This window comes from Mustela erminea, chromosome 1, assembly GCF_009829155.1.
Source record: "Mustela erminea isolate mMusErm1 chromosome 1, mMusErm1.Pri, whole genome shotgun sequence".
NCBI classification, from domain to species: Eukaryota; Metazoa; Chordata; class Mammalia; order Carnivora; family Mustelidae; genus Mustela; species Mustela erminea.
Genome location: NC_045614.1, coordinates 8,652,243 through 8,671,917, shown reverse-complemented (window position 1 = coordinate 8,671,917; position 19,675 = coordinate 8,652,243). Strand labels below are relative to the sequence as shown.

The 19,675-nt window shown below is 48.6% G+C and overlaps 1 protein-coding gene across 4 annotated transcripts; it reads left to right on the top strand.

The window, feature by feature from the left end:
* Positions 1–1,895: 1,895 nt before the first annotated feature.
* ECSIT (ECSIT signaling integrator) lies at positions 1,896–19,268 on the top strand. Of its 4 annotated transcripts, none has more exons than XM_032311883.1 (9): positions 1,896–2,003; positions 2,214–2,353; positions 9,995–10,113; positions 13,550–13,976; positions 14,108–14,331; positions 17,750–17,807; positions 17,916–18,064; positions 18,261–18,366; positions 18,927–19,268. In XM_032311883.1, exons 3-9 carry the CDS (start codon positions 10,018–10,020, stop codon positions 19,175–19,177), a joined length of 1,311 nt encoding a protein of 436 aa, XP_032167774.1. In that variant the 5' UTR covers positions 1,896–2,003; positions 2,214–2,353; positions 9,995–10,017; the 3' UTR covers positions 19,178–19,268. The 4 variants fall into 4 exon arrangements, with proteins under 4 accessions (XP_032167774.1, XP_032167793.1, XP_032167782.1 ...); XM_032311902.1 differs by having other exon boundaries at positions 2,214–2,388; XM_032311891.1 differs by having other exon boundaries at positions 1,913–2,011.
* Positions 19,269–19,675: the final 407 nt, after the last annotated feature.

Sequence of the window (19,675 nt, the reverse complement as noted above, 5' to 3'; positions counted from 1 at the left end):
CAGGCCCTGGACCATGTGAAGTGGTACATCTACAACATGCTGAGGAGGTCCAGGACCAGCAGAGCCATGGTCAAAACCCCTCGGCTTTGAGAACGGCATCATAACAATGTCAGCTACATAGACTATGTAGCAAGACCACTAGTGAGTTTCAGGGGCAGCTCGAGGTACTCAGGAACCAACTGTGGACAGGTCAGTTGGAGATTCGGAGCTTGAAGGAAGGGGAGGGGGATGCAGGAGAAGACCAGGAAGGTCCCAAACCCGAAATACCCAAACCCAAGTACCCAAGATTAACGAAGGGCTTTGAGCAGACCCCACTGGCATAGAAGTCTGCAAGGTAATGCAGACTGCCCTGGGGCTGGGGAAAGAGGAGGAAAGGCAGTGGTAGGGTAATTAGTCAGGCATGTGGAAGGCGAGTTGCATGGGGCTGTCACAAGTGACTGTTGGTAGGGTTTCAAGATCAGGAGGAGCATCAGGCCCATTCATCCATTAATTTATTCATTATTGTAACTAACATCTATTGAGTGTGTACCCCATTCCAGGCCCTGTCCATAGAGCTGGGGACACCACACATAACAAACCGCACCCCCTCTCCCCCTATCCTCATGGAGTTTATAGTAACTGGGCACACAGGCAATGTTCAATATATGTGGGTATGGAGCAGGGGAGGGATGTGTATGTCCAGGGGTCTTTACCAAAGCAGTAGAAGCCAGAGAGAGAAACCTCATGGTAACACAGGAACATCTGATCCCAGGTGTGGAGAATCTCTACCAGATCTGGAGGAAGCAGGGGTCAGAAGGGTGCAGGGAATTGTGTGAATGTGACCTTGGGGTCCCACCCAGCTGGATCCTATATGACATTGGGCAGGTAACCAGAGGCAGCAGCTACAGTCCGTGGGGCGAGCAGGCGGCCCACTGAACCCTGGACAGCTCTGGACAGGGAAGCTAGGGGCCTGGCATGGAGGGGTGGAGGCCTTGGGTCAACCTCTGCCTGGGTTAGGGTAGAGAGACAACAGGCTGGCCAATGAACCTCCTCAGCTGGGCCAGCCTCAATCTGAGAACCTTCCTGAAGAGATCCCTTGTCATCTGCTCACCCTTATCACCTGGCCATCCTTAGCCGTGTCCACCCCACTTCCCCATGCTGCCAGCTCCCCACACCCACAGGAGTGCAATGAAGCGTTGGGAGTGCAATGAAGAATGTTCCCCTCGCGGCCCTCCTGCCCCGCCCCCCGCCACCCTAGCCGGGTCCAGGCCCCACTGACTCTGTAAGAGTAAAGTCGATGTTGATGGTCTCGGTTGATTGCTGAAAGCGGTGATGGGAAAGGAGAGGACAATGAATACACACCTGGGAGGGGGCAAGTTAGGCTCCACCCCTCTCTCTGCGAGACCTTTCCGGCCCGAGGCACACCTGAAGTCCCATTGGAGGCATTTGAGTCCAAAGCGCTCCTGGGCCGACAAGAGGCTGCCGGATACGAGCTGGCGGAGCGCCCAGAAGCTCATTTGGTGCAGAAGGGCGAGCCACGGGAGGGGAGCCGCCATAGGGATGGGCCGGAGTGGTCACTGCGCTGTGGTCAATTGTGAATCTCAAGCACAGCCTCTGCCCAACTGCACAGCCAGTGGGGAGGATGCCAGTTGCACTATCTCCAATGTCGCCAAGACCCAAGGCAAGGGGATTATCCGGGATCACAGGCCTGCTGCACAAAGGGAAAAGAAGTCCAAATCCAGGACACTGCATCTCTCACACACATTCACCGGTCCAGCCTCCCATCCGGGTCAGTCCAGTCATTCCTTTCCCAGCCTTAATCGGGGTGGGACTTGGGTCGGTATGAGGCGGGGCCAAGGTCTTTCTTCCTTTCTATTGGTGCTCCTCCATTTGGGGCGGGACCTCTCTAAATCGGCGTTCTCGATTTGCTGTCTCCCTGGTGGCCCGTGACCTGGAAGCAATCTGGGTAGAATGGCGGCGCCCAGAGTCCAGACCAAGTGGGTCTGGAGCCCGCGGCTTGCTGCGTGAGTATGTAGGTGGCCCGTGGGGAGGCGACCTCGAACTGCTGGGTCCTGGGCGGTCGGTTCTGGGCCGGCAGGGCGGGAGGGCTGCCCAGAGCGACCCAGCTGCTGGGCCAGGGCACCATGACCTTTTGAGATGCAGGCGGGGACGTGCTGGGAAAGGCCGCTCTCCGTGTACTCCCCTCCCCCTGTCCCTAATCTCCTATTTTGCAGATGCGACAATTGAAGCCCAGAGAGGTTAAGGCCCTGTCCCGAAGTCACACCGCAAGTTGGGAGCTAGGCCGGAATTCGAACCGCGTCAGTCCGTTTCTCCCAAGGAACCCAGAATCCTGACAGCCAGCCTCAGAGCTACTGTAGGTACACCCCGCCACGGGCTTCGGACTTATAGGTCATAGACGTTTTGTAGAAATTTAGCTGTTCTCCGCCATTACACTGATGCTTGTTAGGCACCTACCACATTCCAGGCACTGTCCAGCTGCTGGAAACACAGCAATGAGGAAGACAAAATCTCCGGTCGGCTGGGGGAGCCAGACCTTAAGTCAGAAATAAAGGGAACAGGTGATTTCAGATGTTAATAATTGCTAATAATGCATTCGTCAGGGTGATGGGGGCTTTAGATTGAGAGTGGGGCTGTGGTCAGGGAAAGCCTCTCATTTAAATATGAACCTGAATGACCGAAAACAGCTATGGACTGATCTGGGGGAAGAAATTTCCAAAAAGAGGGAAAAGCAAGTGCAAAGGCTCTGAGACCAGAATAAACTTAGCTTGTTTAAGAAACAGTGTACCTAAGGGCCCCTGGGTGGCTCAGTCCAAGTGTCTACCCTTGGTCAGGTCATAATCCTGGGGTCCTGGGGTAGTATGCTTCTCCCTCTGCCTCTTCCCTTCCCCCTGCTTGTGCTCTCTCTCTCTCTCTCAAATAAATAAATGAATTTTTTTTTTTTAAAGAGTTGAGTTTGGAGGGGTAGATCGTGTCTGAGTATTTTAAGTGTGATATAACACTAGCAATTTTAGGCAGAGAACACTGAATTTCGTTTACATTCTAAAAATCTCCCTCTGGCCGTGTCAGGGAAAATTGACTGGTGGAAGGCTGGGTAGGTATTAAAGAGATCATGGGGGGGCGCCTGGGTGGCTCAGTGGGTTAAAGCCTCTGCCTTTGGCTCAGGTCATGATCTCAGGGTCCTGGGATCGAGCCCCGAGTCAGGTTCTCTGCTCAGCAGGGAGCCTGCTTCTCCCTCTCTGCCTACCTTTCTGCCTGCTTGTGATCTCTGTCTGTCAAATAAATAAATAAAATCTTTAAAAAAAAAAAGAGAGAGAGAGATCATAGATTGGGTCTGTGGCTGGCAGATGGAGAGATAGGGATGTATTTGGAATGGATTTGGAAGTACTCATCAGGACTACTCATTGGATTGAATGGGTGAATGAGGGACATAGTGGCCTCAGAAATGACTCCTAGGTTTGTGGACCGAATGACTAGGAATAATGGTGTCATTGGCTAGAATGTGGAGGAACAAGTTTAAGCAGGGATATCATTGTGGAGCAAATTAAGTGTGAGATGGCTAGGTATATGTCAAAGTGGCAGTTAGGTATGGAGGTTGGATCTCAGGACTAGCAATAACTATTTGGAATCCAGGGTGCCTGGCTGGCTCAGTCTGTTAAGTGTCTGCCTTCAGCTCAGGTCATGGTCCCAGGGTTGTGGGATCCAGCTCCACATTGGGCTTTCCAGCTCAACGGGGAGTCTGCTTCTCCCTCTCCCTCTGCCTCCCCTCCGGCTCGTGCTCTCTCTTGCTCACTCTCACTCTCTCAAATAAATAAATAAAATCTTTTAAAAAAATAATCATTTGGAATCTATCAGCACATAGATCACCATTTCTGAGACTTTAACACACATTTGAGAAGCCTGGACTCTTCTTAAAATGTGGATGCTGATTCAGGAGGTCTGCGTTAGGGCTGAGATTCTGCTCTCCTGAGTGATAGTGTTAATATAGCTGGTACCTGGAACACACTTTGAGTAGCAAAGATTCAGGTATGGTCTTCATTTTGGCTTCATTTTGGAGTCAATGGAGTGTCTTGGTTTTCTGTTTTTATTTTTTTATTTTGTTTGTTTTTTAAAGATTATTTATTGCAGAGGGGAAAGGAGTAGCAGACTCCCTGCTGAGCAGGGAGCCCTACATGGGCTTGATCCCAGGACCCTGAGATCATGACATGAGCCAAAGGGGGCTGATTAACTGACTGAGCCACACAGGTGCTGCTGGAGTGCTTTATTTATTTATTAAAAGATTTTATTTATTTATTTGACACAGAGATCACAAGTAGGCAGAGAGGCAGGCAGACAGAGGGGGAGAAGCAGGCTCCTCGCTGAGCAGAGAGCCGGATGTGGGACTCGATCCCAGAACCCCGGGATCATGACCTGAGCTGAAGGCAGAGGCTTTAACCCACTGAGCCACCCAGGCGCCCCTGGAGTGTTTTAAAATGCTGATGCCTGGGCCCTAGATTTAGATACTTGGATTTATTATATCCAGGATATGGCCTGGACATGGGGATTTTTTAAATCTCCCTAGATGAATCTAATATGAACAAAGTTTGAGAACCATTAGTTCTGCCTACAGTAGTATGGAGAATAGAGGAACAAGTTGAAAGACACCTCAGGGTAGCAGGCAGACATATCCAGAATGTGGGACTCTTTGCAGCTTTATTACTCGAAGTGTGGTCCCCAGACCAGCAGTATTAGTATCATTTGGAAGCTTGTTGGATGTACAGGGTCTTTAGCTCTACCCCAGACTTGCTGGACCAAAGTCTACATTCTTTTAAAAAGATTTTATTTGTTTATTTGACAGCAGGAGAGAAAGTGAGAGAAAGCGCAAGCAGGGGGGAAATAGCAGAGGGAGAGGGAGAAGCAGGCATCCCACTGAGCAAGGACCCTCCCATCTCAGGGTTTGATCCCAGGACCCCCAAAAGTAGGTGCTTGAGCAACTGAGCCACCCAGATGCCCCCAAAATCTGGATTTTAACAAGATCCTGGGTGATTTATCTGCCCATTCAAGTTTGCAGACATTGCAGACTTCAAAGAAGGAAGTGGGTCTTGCTGACTGGCTGAGAAGCAGCCTGGGTTCTAGGAAGAAAATCTAGAATGCCAAGAAGGTGGGAAGAAGGCCTCACCCATACTGCATACTTCTGAGAAACTGAGCAAAATGAGGTCTGAGAAATAATCATTGGCTTTGATAAGTGTTAAACGCAAAAGGGGCCTTTACAAATGGTGCCAGTGGAGTGGCTGGGGCAGCAGCCAAGCCGGAGAGAGTGAGGCAGCCTCGTGTATACACATCTGCTGGGAGAAGCTTTGCTGTAAAGGGAACAGAGATGTGGAGCAGAAGCTGGAGAGAGTCTTTGGGACAAGATGGGAGATGCTAGGGAAAGTTTAAATGATAATAATAATCCAGACACTTCCCAGCTCATTTTATGAGGTCAGTATGACCCTGATACCAAATCACACAGCCACTCAAAACTACAGACCTTTATCTCTTATGAGTGTGGATGTAAAAATCCTCAACAAAATAACTAGCAAACCAAATGTCAGCAACATATAAAAAGGATTATATACCATGACCAAGTGGAATTTGAACCAGAAATGCTAGATTACTGTGAAATCTGAAAACAGTTAATGTTATATACCATATTAAGAGAATAAAAGACAAAAGTTACATGATTGTTTCAGTACTTGGAACAAAAAGTACTTAACAAAATCCAGTACTGTTTCTGGTGAGAACATTCAACATCTGGGTATAGAAGGGAATTTTTTTTTTTTTTTAAGATTTTTATTTTTTTATTCCAGAGAGAGAGCATGAGGCAGAGGGACAAGCAGACCCCATGCTGAGCATGGAGCCTGATGTGGGTCTCAGTCCCACAACCCTGAGATTATAACTTGAGCTGAAATCAAGAGTCAGATGCTCAACCAACTGAGCCACCCAGGCGCCTCTGGAAGGGAATTTCTTTAACCTTATAAAGCCCATTTATGAAAAACCGACAGCTCACATCTTACTTAAGGATGAAAGACTGGATGCCTTTCCCCTAAGATCAAGAACAAGAAAAGGATATTAACTCTTGTCACTTCTATTCAACATTGCACTAGAGGTTCCAGCCAGGGCACTTGGGAAAGGAAAATAAATAAAAGACATCCAGTTTGGAAAGGAAGAGGTAAAACTATATTTGCAGGTGATGTGATCTTATATGTAGAAAATCCTAAAGAATGTAATAAAGAGCTATTGGAACTAAGAAGTGAGTTCAGCAAGGTTGCAGGATATAAATCCAAATATATAAAAATAAATTGTGCTTCTATACCTGGCCCTGAATAATGTGGAAATGAAATTAAGAAAATAATTCCATATGTAATAGCTTCCTAAAGAATGAAGCATAAGTAGGGGTACCTGGCTGGCCCAGTTGGTACAGCATATGACTCTTGATTTCAGGGTTGCGAATTCAAGTCCCATGTTGGGTGTAGCGATTACTTAAAAATAAATCCTTTAAAAAAAGAATGAAATGTGAATAAATTTGACAAAATAACTAAAAGACTCATATACTGAAAACTATAAAACATTGTTGAGAGAAATTAAAGATGATCTAAATAAATGGAGAGGTATCCCATGTTCATAGATCAGAAGACTAAATATTATTAAGATACCAATATGCCCTAAATTGATCTGTAGACTCAATACAAACCCTATCAGAATCCACAAAACTATAATAATCAAAACAGTGTGGTGCTGGGATGCATGGATGGCTCAATCGGTTAAGCATCTGCCTTTAGCTAAGGTCATGATTCCAGGGGTCCCGGGATCGAGTCCTGCATTGGGCTCCTTGGTCAGAGGGGAGTCTGCTTCTCCCTTTGCCTGCTGCACTCCCTCCTTATTCTCTCTTTCTCTTCTCTGACAGATAATAAAATCTTTAAAAACAAAGTAAACCAAAAAACAGTGTGGAACTGGCATAAGACTCAACATATAGATCAATGGAACTGGGAGCCTAGAATTAAATTCTTACATTTATGGTCAGTTGATTTTCAGCAAGCATGTCAAGACAAAAGAGTACCCTTATCATGGTAAGCACTGAGTAATATATAGAATTGTTGAATCACATTATTATACAGCTGAAACTAATATAACCATGTTAACTGTACTGAAATTAAAATTTTAAAACTTAATTATAAAAAAGAATGCCAAGGGCTGCTGGGTGGTTCAGTTGGTTGAGTGACTGCCTTTGGCTCAGGTCATGATTCTGGAGTCCCAGGATCAAGTCTTGCATCAGGCTCCCTACTCTGCAGGGGGTCTGCTTCTTCCTCTGACCTTCCCCACTCTTGCTTTCTCTCTCTCATTCTCTCTCTCTGTCTCTCAAATAAATAAAGAAAATTTTAAAAAAGAACAAAAGAATGTCAAGACAGATGGGGCAAGAATGGTCTCTTCAACAAATAGTACTAGAACAACTAGACATCCATTTGAAATGAATCCCTTTCTTACACCATTCAAGGTGGATCATAGCACTGAATGTAAGAGCTAAAGCTATTAAACTCTTAAAAGGAAATAGGAGTAAATCTCTCTTTCTTTACTTTTTTTTTTTTTTTTTAAGATTTATATTATTTGAGAGAGAGAGGGAGAGGAGTCCCAAACAGACTCCACACCGGACATAGAGCCCAGTGCAGGGGCTCAGTCTCAACAACCCTGAGATCATGACCTGAGCTAAAACCAAGAGTCAGATGCCTAATGAACTGCACCATCCAGTCACCTCAACCTAAGAATAAGTCTTTATGACCTTGGCCTTGGCAGTGTTTTTTTAGGTAGAACATCAACCTCCTAGATAGAAAAAACATAAATTGCATGTCATCAGAGTAAGACTCATGCCGCAAACAGTAACATTAAGAAAGTGAAAAGACGACCCAAGGAATGGGAGAAAGTATCTGTAATTCACAAGGGTTAGTATCCTGAATATATAGAGAACACTTACAACTCAGTGATAAAAAGCTAAGGAGCCCAATTTTTTTTAATGCCCAAAGGATCTAAATACACATTTCTCCAAAAAAGATACACAGTGGCCAATAAGGACGTGAGAAGATACTCAGCATCAGTTTTTAGGGAAGTTTAAATCCAACCATGAGACAGTCACATCCACTGTGTATCTAATTACAAAGACCATAAGAATTGGCAAGGATATGGAGAAATTGGAATCTTTATACTCTGCTGTTAAGAATGTAAAGTGGTGTGGCCAACTGAGAGAACAGTTTGGCAGGGGGCGCCTGGCTGTGTCAGTCGGTAGAGTGTGCAACTCTTCATCTGGGGGTTGTGAGTTCAAGCCTCACTTTGGGCATGGAGGCTACTTAAAAAAAAAAACAGTTTGGCAGTTCCTCAAAATGTTTGAGACAGCATTACCATATGTCTCAGTAATTTGACTTCTCTCTATATAAGAGGCATTTAAGCACCTGTTCAAAGGAAACTCCCACACAAGTGTTCATGGCAGCATTGGTCATAATAGTCGGAAAGTGGAAACCCCAAATGTCTATCAGTCGATGAATGGATAAATAAAACTTGGTCATATCCGTATAATGGGATTTTTTTTGCCAATTAAAACAGATGAAGTCTGATCCATGATACAAAGTGGGTAAGCCTGAAACACTCGCTAAGTGAAAGGAGCTTGTCCCGCAAGAGCATGTGTTGTACGGCCCTGTTTTTATGAACTACCCAGAGTCGGCAGATTATAGAGACAGTGGATTAGTGGTTGCCTGGGGGAAAATGACAGGGACTGCTAATGGGTGTAGGTTTTCTTCTTGGGGTGAGGAGAATGTTTTAAAATTAGATTACAGTGACGGTTGCACGATTCTGTGAATATATTAAAAAACCATTGGATTTTACACTCGAAAAGGGTGAACTATAGGATATGTAAATAAAACTGTTTAAAAAAAAAAAAAAAGAGGGCTCCTGGGTGGCTCAGTTGGTTAAGCAACTGCCTTCATCTCAGGTGATGATTCTGGAGTCCGGGGATCGGGTCCTGCATCAGGCTCCCAGCTTGGTGGGGAGTCTGTTTCTCCCTCTTACCCTCTCCCCTTTCATGCTCTCACTCTCTCTCAGTAAATAAAATCTTTAAAAAAAGAAAAGAAAAGAAAAAGATTCAGAGGCACCTGGGTGGCTCAGTTGGCTAAGCATCTCACTCTTGGTTTTGACTCAGGTCATGATCGCAGAATTCGTGAAATCAGTTCCTGCCTTGGGCTCCACACTGGGCATGGAACCTGCTTAAGATTCTCTCCCTCTGCCCTGCCCCCCTCACGTGCATGTGTGCACACTCTCTCGCGCGTGTGCTCTCTCTCCCTCTCCCGTATTTTTTATTTAAGAGAAAGAGAGAGCCGAGCAGGGGAAGGGGCGGAGGGAGAAGTAGGCTCCCCACTGAGCAGTGAGCCCAGCGTGAGACCTGGCCCTGAGATCATGACCTGAGCCCAAGGCAGATGCTTAACTGACTGAGCCACCGAGGTGCTCCATAAATAAATCTTTATTTATTTATTTATTTTTTAAAAGATTTTATTTATTTATTTGACAGACAGAGATCACAAGTAGGCAGAGAGGCAGGCAGAGAGAGAGGAAGGGAAGCAGGCCCCCTGCTGAGCAGAGAGCCCGATGCGGGACTCGATCCCAGGACCCTGAGATCATGACCTGAGCCGAAGGCAGCGGCTTAACCCACTGAGCCACCCAGGCGCCCCATAAATAAATCTTAAAAAAAAAAAAAAAGATCCAGTGGGGAGGGGGACCATGGCAGGAGCAAATGCCTCCAGATAGTGGAGGGATTAGCCCAACAAAGTAGGGACCCTTGGCTGTAACACCCATTTTAAGTCCATCTTGTGGATGCGGAGACCAGGGGGACTGGTGAGTTAGCTGTGCCTTTTGGAATGTGGTCTCTGCACAGGCGGGGTCTCATCTCCTCTAGCAGGTAGGGGTGCCAGGCTGATGCTGTCTTTTCTTTCTCGTCCAGGTGGTTGTCTGACAAGCAGCAGCATGAGCTGGGCCCAAGCCCTCCTGCTGGCCCGCGGCATCTCTCAGGGCTGGAGAGGCATCTGCGGGGCCACCGTCATGGGAGCCCCCTTCCCCCAGGTAACCAGCACCCGAGCAAGTCATCTGCTCACAGCAGCTGACCTCTCTGAGGGCCAGCTGGACACGCCTTATTCATTTTAAGAAGTGCTGCTGCCCATGTGGGTAGAGAGGTTGAATTTGGAAATGAGGATACAGGAGCTAAATAGATTTGAGTGGTGACTGCGGGTGACTCCTGAATCCATTTGTAAAAATACGGGCAGAACACTGAACTTCCTTCCCTCCCCAGAGTGACCAGATGGCCCAAGCCGATCAATGGGCATAGACAGCCATAACAGTGATGGTGGCAGTTTGATAATAATAATCAGGCAGACATCGTTTTATTATGCTTCACAGATAATGCAAGGGTTTCTTCATTTTTGGTTTTTACAAGTTGAAGGTTTGTGGCAGCCTTCCATCGAGCACGTCTCTTGGTGCCCTTTCCCAACCGCATTCGCTCATTTCGTGCCTCTGTGTCACATTTTGGTAATTCTTGCAATATTTCAAACTTATTCATTATTCCCGTGCATGTTATGGTGATCCGTGAGCAGCAGTTATGACCTGCTGAAATCTCAGATAGGCTGGTTAGCGTTTTTTTAGCAAGAAAGTGGTTTTTAATTGAGGTTTGTCCTTTTTTTAAGACTAAACGTTACTGCTCACTTTATATATAGACTACAGTGTAGTGTAAACCAAACTGTCCCATGCATTGGGAAGCCAAAACGGTCATTTGGCTCACTTGACTGTGACATTTGCTTCATTATGGGGCTCTGGAACTGAACCCCCAGTGTCTCCGGACTATGTCTGGGTCTCCCTTATTTAGCACTTCCTCTTTGCCAAGCCCTGTGCTATGTTTTTTGTTCATACAATCTCTTGTCTCCCCTTCTTTGGGGCATTCTAGAGCCGCCTTTCTGATTTTTGACCCATGCACATACCACCCGCAGAATGAGTTGCCTACAATTTCGCTTTAAATGGACTTTTTTTTTTTTAACATCACCTTATGTAAGTAGGACACTGGGATGGCTGTTGGGGCAGCATAGCAGAGGGACCAAGGACGGGGACTCTGATCTCAGCTCTGTCACTTAGCAGCTGTGGGACGCCAGACATCCCATTTTACATCTCCAGGCCTCAGTTTCCTCCTCTGTGAAATGGGTACACTAAGAGCACTTTCTCAATGGGTAGATGGAAAGATTAAATGAGCTTCACACTCAGAAGGTGCTCAAGAAGAATGCCTGGAAGAATAATCATTAACTATTAGCTCTTTTTTGCCAAAAAAAAAGAGAAAAGAAATTTTTTGTTGTGGGCTCCATGCCCAATATGGGGCTTGAACTCACGACCCTGAGATCAAGAGTTGCACACTCTACCAACTGAGCTGGCCAGGTGCCCCTTGCTATGTATTTTTAAAGATGCCATGTGTATAATCATTCTAATTTAAACATTTGGTTTCACTTAAAATAAGAAATTTGGTAGCGTACTATCCATACAGGGGTTAGCAAACATTTTCCTAAAGAGAGAGTAAATATTTTTGGCTTTGCAAGCCACACAATCCCTATCACAACTACTTGCCTCTGCCAATGGAGCATAGATACAGCCCCAGATTCAATGTCACGAATGTGTCTGGCTGGATTCGAGTAAGACTTTATGGACAAAAGCAGGCAGCTGGCCATAGGTGCCCCTCAGATTTGCCCCCAGAAGCCTCCACTACCCACTCTGGGGAATAAAGTCTGCTTGGCCCAAGGGAAACACCATTGTAACAGGCAGGGAAACTGAGGCCTGAGCAGCAAAGTGGGATGTGGGTGTCACCTAGCAGAGGACAGTCAACCCAAGACTCCTCCTGACTCCAAAATCTACATTTTTCTTTTCAAACTCAGTTGTTGAATTGTATCTTTTTTTAATATATATTTTGTTTATTTATTTGAGAGAGAGAGAGCGAGAGAGAGCATGAGCGAAGAGAAGTTCAGAGGGAGAAGCAGACTCCCCATGGAGTTGGGAGCCCTATGCGGGACTCGATCCTGTGACTCCAGGGTCATGACCTAAGCTGAAGGCAGTTGCTTAACCAGCTGAGCCACCCAGGCACCCTGAAATGTATCTTTTGAATAGACAACACAGCTAATTAAAGCAGGCAATCCCAGCAGTTCTGGGGCTACACCTGCAAGGGTCTGTCCCTCCTTTGCTTGGCTGCCACTTAGCTCCCCTGTCTAGAGGCTAGAGGTGTTACCCATTCAAGGTATTTCCTCCCAGGCATACTCTACAGGAGCAAATAATGTATGTGCATACCATCATTCTCTTACCCACAATAGTTACATTTTGCATAGTGGCCGCCTGCTCGGAATTAGTGAATATCAAACTGTTGCTTCCAGGGAAATACGGAGCCTCTGCTCACATTGTCATCAACCCATCAATACATACCTCATTGTATGTGTGCGTCTGTGTGTGTGTTTCTGGTTTGTTTGTGTTTGTGTGTGTGTTTCTGTTTAAAGACATCTTGTTGGATATAAACTGTGGATTCATGGACATTGAACTCCCAGCCCCCAGCATTGTAAGTCACACCTGAAGGAAGCTTCTTGACCACATGCTATTTTCTCTGTAAACAACTGCGGAGCCTTCTTGCAGGGAGGACCACGAGGCAGCCCTTCAGCACTGTGCTTGGGGGCCATTTTCTACAGCAAAAGTCACCCACAGAAAGATGTGGAAAATGTGCACTTAAAAAATCTCCAAGAGGACACACATTGACAGCGTGCCAGCTGAAACAGGAGGGCCGAGTGTCCCTGTGCTCTATCTCAGCTGGAAATGACCAGGCTTGGGCGACTCCAGTTTTTCACCACACTGCATGTGTCTGTGAATGACCAGGAAAGTGTTAAGAGTATTGACTTGGGGATTACAAATCAATTTTAGCAAGTAGGCAAATTTGCAACCAGGGAGACCACAAATAATGAGGATCTATTATATATAATTTGGTGAGCTTTTTCTTTTCCCCCCCACCTCTCTGGGCACTTTGTTCCACACGCTGCTTGTTTTTGTTTCATATTATACCTGAGAGCTCGTTCTGGGTCACTCAAGACCCTCCTGGGTGGCTCTCAGAGACACAGGTGCCCCCTCTCCACGTTCATGGCCATGTGCTTAACCATTTCCTTGCAGACGCACGTTGTGGCTATTCCCGCCGCTACAGCAGACATACAAACGTCATCTGGCCCAGGTCTTGTCGATAGCTGTGGGAGTTACAAACCCGAGGCAGGATCCCTGCATCAGAAGCTGTGTTTGCCGTGTGGGTTTCCCTGTTGTTTTCTCACACTTTGTAAGGGTGCCTGATCTTGGTCTAGTCCCCACAGCACCACACTTCCTTGGGGACCCTTCGGGATGCCCACTGGCACCATTCCCAGGAAAGAGCCAGCCTGGCAACCTCTCGGGGTGGGGGGGGGGACCTGGGAGGTGCCAGATTCCGGCCACTGTTCTCTGTCCCCAGGTGCCTCTCCAGGCCCCACGAGGCCTGCACTGCAGCGCCGCCGCCACCGCAGCTGGTAGCTCCGACTCGTGGCTGGCCCCGCCCCCATCGGAGCCCCAGAAGGGACCCACGAAGGCCTTGGCCTTCCACGAGGAGCTGTTCCAGCGGGCACCGGAAGGGACGCGCGACAAGGCAGACTTCGTGCGCGCCGTGCAGAGCTTCGGGCAGCATAATGTGCACAAGCGGGGTCACGTGGACTTCATCTACCTGGCCCTGCGCAAGATGCGGGAGTTCGGCGTCGAGCGGGACCTGGCTGTCTACAACCTGCTGCTCGACGTCTTTCCCAAGGAGGTCTTCCGGCCTCGCAGCATCTTCCAGAAGATGTTCATCCACTACCCCCGGCAGCAGGAGTGTGGGGTGGCCGTCCTGGAACAGATGGAGAACCACGGTGAGGCCAGCAGGCTCGGGTCGGGAGTTGGGGGTCTGCCTTCTCCCTGGTCCTCCGCCCCTCTCTGTTTCTCATGTCTGTCTCCCCTTCCCTGTCGGCCTGCCTGACGCCCTGTCTCCTCCCCGACGCAGGCGTGATGCCCAACAAGGAGACCGAGTTCCTATTGCTTCAGATATTTGGACGTAAAAGTTACCCCATGCTCAAGTTTGTGCGCATGAAGCTGTGGTTCTCCCGCTTCAAGAATATCAACCCCTTCCCTGTGCCCCGGGACCTGCCCCAGGACCCGGTGGACCTGGCCAAGTTGGGCCTGCGGCACATGGAGCCCAACCTCAACGCCACCGTCACCATTTATCAGGTAATCCACCCCTGGCTGTGCCCTCAGCTGCAACCCCAGCCTGGCCCCCTCACTCACCCTGAGCGATGGTGCGGAGACAGGCTGAGCCCTGACGAGATTCCCATGGCCCTCACTCCTCCCTGCAGCTTGACCTCTGACCTCTGACCTCTGCACCTACTCCTCTCGCCACACTCTGTATTCTAGGCATCTATCTTCCTTTCTGGCCCTTGAGCCTGCCTTTTTTTTTTTAAGATTTTATTTATTTATTTGAGGGAGTGGGGGAGGGGCAGAAGGAGAGGAAGAATCCCAAGCAGATTCCACACTGAGCTTGGAGCCTGATGCGGGGCTCCATCCCAGGACCCTGAGATCATGACCTGATCCAAAATCAAGAGTTGGATGCTCATCCGACTAAGCCACCCAGGTGCCCCAGTTCCCGAGCATTCTATGCCAATTTACTTCTCAGGCCTTTGCGCTCACTGCTTCCTCTGCCAGGACCACTCCTCCCTGGGACTTCATGTTCTTATGATCTCAGCTACGCCATCCCTTCCCGACCACCCTGGCTGAGGCACTGGGTACCTGGCTTGGTTTCTCATTCACAGTGACTCAAGTTTCCCCCGTGTCTCCCAAGATTCAGTACAGGGTCTGGCCCAAAACTGAGCTCAGCGGTTGTTTGTTGAATGACTCAAGAAACTAGGACACACACATGCAGACACACACATACCGCACAGGGTCCTAGGGACCCCACTCATGCCAGACCACATGGAGAAGCCTGTGGTCCTGGAGGCTGATCAGTTTCTCTCAGAGCTGCTGGTTCTGAGATGGAGAAGCACTGGGGGCTGCGGGAGCACAGGAGGGGCAAGCTGAAAGGAGAGCTTCCCAGAAGAGGTGAGGTGAGCTGCACTTGCACTTGGGCAGGACAGGAGAGGTGAGGAGAGCATTCTAGGCAGTGGAAGTAGCGCGGGCTGGGGTTCAGAGGGCAGCTGGCAGATGCAGAAAGGGCTGCTTCTGGCCAGTGCAGGCAGTGGGGCTGGAGGAGAAGGGGCACGGAGGCACCAGGCTAGAGTGTGATTTGAACCTGTTGGTGGGGAGGGAGCCCCCAGGAAATTTTAAGAACAGGAAGGATGGGGGGGGAGTCATGGTTCTGGAAGGAGTTTCTGTTTCAAAAGCACCCTCTGGTGGCCCCATGGATGGTGTTGGATGGGGGCGGGCAGAGTGGTAGGGACAGGGGGTAATGGGGTGTCCAGGTGAGAAAGGACAGAGACTTGGCCTGGAGCACATTAACTCACTTCTTCATTTTGAAAAGTAAAGCTTTAGAAGCCAAACAGTCCTCAAGAACACACAATGAAGAGTTGTCTCCTAGCCTAGACCTTCAGTCCCCAGGCTCCTTCCCCAGGGGTGACCACCCCTGTGTCTCCTTCCAAAGAGCTCCTATGCACTGGCAAGCAGATATAGCCTTTGTATGTATGTTTCCCCTCACTGTGAAAAGTACATACAGAAAGACTGAGAACCTGGTGAAATGATCACCAACACCACTTAGATTTAGAATGGGAACAATCCAAGGGTCCCATCAGGAGGTCATTACCTACATAGAGTCTAACACTTCTGTTAGACTGGTTAAAAAAAAGGCAAGTGAAAAGTTGAAGTATGTTCAGTGGTATAGTAAGTTCCCTTCAGTGTGAGAAGGGAAGGGAAGTCAAAAGGCATATCCCTATTTTCCTATTTTCACAAAAATAAATAACACAAAGATAGATCTGAAATGCATAGAAATTATCATCTCTGGGCAGGCAGAGGAGATGGGGTAGAGAGAACAGGAGAGGAAGAGAGACATCTGTTTACTACGGATTGACTTTTAAACTGTGCAAATGTTTACATGTATTTTTTTTTTTAAAGGCAGGAGGGGAGCTCCACTAAAATTGAAAACAAACAGAAGCAAGTGGATCTGGCCAAATATCTAAATGATAGGATAATCAATGAGATAGAAAGTTCTCTCGAGTCAGCTGTCCAATAGCCCCTCCTTAGTGGTTTCCGTTCTAAGAACAAACATACCCGTAGAGAAATCCTAAGCTTTATCCCATAGCATTACGGTGAGCAGTAATATCAAAACTATTTCTGTAGTTTGATGGATAAGTAAATGTACTACTATTAATAGGAACCAAGATTTTTAGTGTAAGAAAAAGAGAAGAGAAAAATATACAATCAAATGTTGGGGGGGGAACCTCCATAATGTGAAATTTAAAATGAAAAATCAGTTTTGGGGCGCCTCAGTGCCTCAGTTAAGCATATACTTTTTTCTGCCTCCAAAGAACTTATGCTTTATAATGTTACTCCAGTGGCACAGCATTTTATACATGTTCTGCACCTGGTCTTTTGCTGTTTTCACTTAAGAATATTGGCCGGGAGCCTGTCTGTGTCTCCCATTGATTCATCTTAGTTCTTCTTCACATGGAAGGATGGATGACAGTTGTCCCCTCTAAGATGTTTCAATCAAAGAATATATGCATTTTTAAAAAAGATTTTATTTATTTATTTGTCAGAGAGAGAGATCGATAGAGAGCACAGGCAGGGGGAGCAGCAGGCAGAGGGAGAACCAGGCTCCCCGCTGAGCAAGGAGCCCCATGTGGGACTTGACCCCAGGACCCTGGGATCATGACTTGATCCAAAGGCAAATGCGTAACCGACTGAGCCACCTAGGTGCCCCAACTGTGCTTTTTTTTTTTTTTAAATTTGGGGGGCGCCTGGGTGGCTGAGTTGGTTAAGCATCTGCCTTCGGCTCAGATCATGATCTCAGGGTCTTGGAATTGAGTCCCGCATCAGGCTCCCTGCTCAGTGGAGAGCCTGCTTCTCCCTCTCCCTCTGCCTGGTGCTCCCCCAGCTCCTTCTGTTCCTCTCATTTCAAATAAATAAAATCCTTAGCAAAAAGATTTCATTTGTTTTGGTTTTTGAATCACCGCAGTTATGTAAAGTCAGAAATATATAAAAGGGATTTCCTTTCCTCCCTGTTCTCCACAGAAGCGAACACTGATTTGCTTCTTGTGTCTCCTTGGGAATATACTGTGCATGTGAAATTATTTCTCCTTTTAAAACCTCACAAGCCGGAGCATTTACTATGTGGCAGGCATTGTTCTTGGCATTTTAGAACTGCCTGAATTAAGTGCTTTATGCCTCCATTTTTTGGAGAAACTGAGGCACACCGTTATATCGACTTGACCACAGTCACACAGCCTGTATGGCAGATCCCGGATTTTAACACAGGTAGGCAGGCTCTAAGATTCTAGGCTCGTGCCACATTGGATAGAAGTGAGGAAGGGATGGGCTTCAGTGATGGGTAGGAGGCCAAAAGAAGGCCTGAATTCGCTGGGATCCCCTTCCCCCATTTTTCTCCCCAGCTCTTCTAGAGAGGCTGGGGGCCACAAGCTTCTACCCCTACTCCTCCTTGCAGATGCCTTCTTCCACAGACACCACAGGTGCAGCAGATCCCGCTGAGCCCCACATTGTAGGTAAGGCTCTGGCATGGGGTGGCTGGATTCTCATCGGACTTGCTCCCTGGGGCCTCTGGGCAGAGCCCATCAGCCAGGGCCCCCTGGCTCTGTGTGTCTCCACACCAGGAATCCAGACTCCTGATCAGCAGGCTGCCTTGGCCCACCACAACCCAGCCCGGCCTGTCTTCGTCGAGGGCCCCTTTTCCCTGTGGCTCCGAAACAAATGTGTCTATTATCACATCCTCAGAGCTGACTTGCTGCCCCCTGAGGAGAGGGTAAGGGCCCAAAGCATGAGTGGCGGGTATGGGTATATTTGAGGAAGGCAGCGTTGGCACCACTCCAGGGGCTCCTGTGAAGTCTCAGAGGGGCAGGTGGAAGAGGAAGGGATAGCTCCTGGTTTGGGGAGGTAGGCTGCCACTGCCTGCAAGATCCTGGGCCTCTGACCCTACTATATCCGCCTCCCTGGGGTAGGAAGTAGAAGAAATTCCAGAGGAGTGGAATCTCTACTACCCGATGCAGCTGCACCTGGACTACGGGAGGAGCAGCTGGGATGACTACGAGTTTGACATCCATAAAGGTAAAACTGGGGTTGGCAGGGTTCCCTGCACTGGATATGATGAGGCCTCTAGGGTACAAGGGTAGCACCCAGGCTAAGACCTGGCCCAGTTACCACATGCAGACCCAGTAGACGTCCAAGTACACACACACACACACACACACACACACACACACACACGTGTGCTCCCCAGGGGCTCCAGGCCTGTCAGCCCTTGGTCATGGAGCATCTCTGTGCTGGCTACTTGAGTGTGACCAGGACAGGCCAGGTCCCTCCCTTGAGCAGCTCTGGACAGTGGGGGAACAGGAACATTAAGTTACATTCTGGAGGTCTCAAGGGAGGAGCACACCAGCCAGCATCGGGTAGGCTGTGGGGAGGACTTCTTGGTGGAATGTTGAAGAAAGGCATCACTCAGGTGAAGCATGGGATTAGCAGTCTAGGCAGAGGGGATATCTTGTGCAAAGGCTTGGATGCACAAGAAACATCCCACCTGTGGCCTGGAAGGGGTGCAGGCATGGGGGGGGCGGGGTGTTCCTCCAATCCCCACTGCACAAACTCTAAGCACCTGTTTCCCCCAACAGTGGAGGAAGGCCCTGTCTTCGCCATATGCATGGCGGGTGCCCACGATCAAGCTACACTGGCCAAGTGGATCCAGGGCTTGCAGGAGACCAACCCAGCCCTGGCCCAGATCCCCGTGGTCTTCCGCCTGGCAGGGTCCACCGGGGAGCTCCTGGCGCCCTCCTCAGGGCTGGAGGAGCCGTCCCCGCCCCCACCAGAGGGCCAAGAAGAAGAGGAAGACGATCAGCAGCGACAGCATCAGGGCCAGAGCTGAGCTTGAGCAGTCACCCGAACAAGCTGTGGACTGGTGTGACAGCGTGAGATGCCTTTTGAGTGTACAGCAAATAAAAGTTTTCCGTCCTGGGGCTGTCCTCTGGCAGCGTGGCGTCTCTGTCCTTGTAATGCTTGGTGGCCTGACTTTTCAAGGGATCTGCAGCATCCGGGACGGACAGATCGGACCCCAGGCTTTCCCTCTGCCTTCACCTGACCGCTCCTACCCTTTCCTTGTTCTCTCCAAGATGCATTCGGGATGAGACGTGGAGAGAGGAGCCCCTACCTCCTAGGGTCTATGGGCTCATCTAGGTCTTTCTTCCCGTGGCTGGCCTCAAACCTCAGCCCCTCCCTCGGTCTCTGCGAAGTTAAAAAGTTTAACAGAGGAAAAGAGTAAGAGAGGAACGGGTCACCGCTCGCGCTTGTGGCGCGCATGCGCAGTTTCTGCTCTCGGTCTCCTCTTGGCGCCTTGGGGCAGTGAAAGTCCGTGAGAAATTTCCCG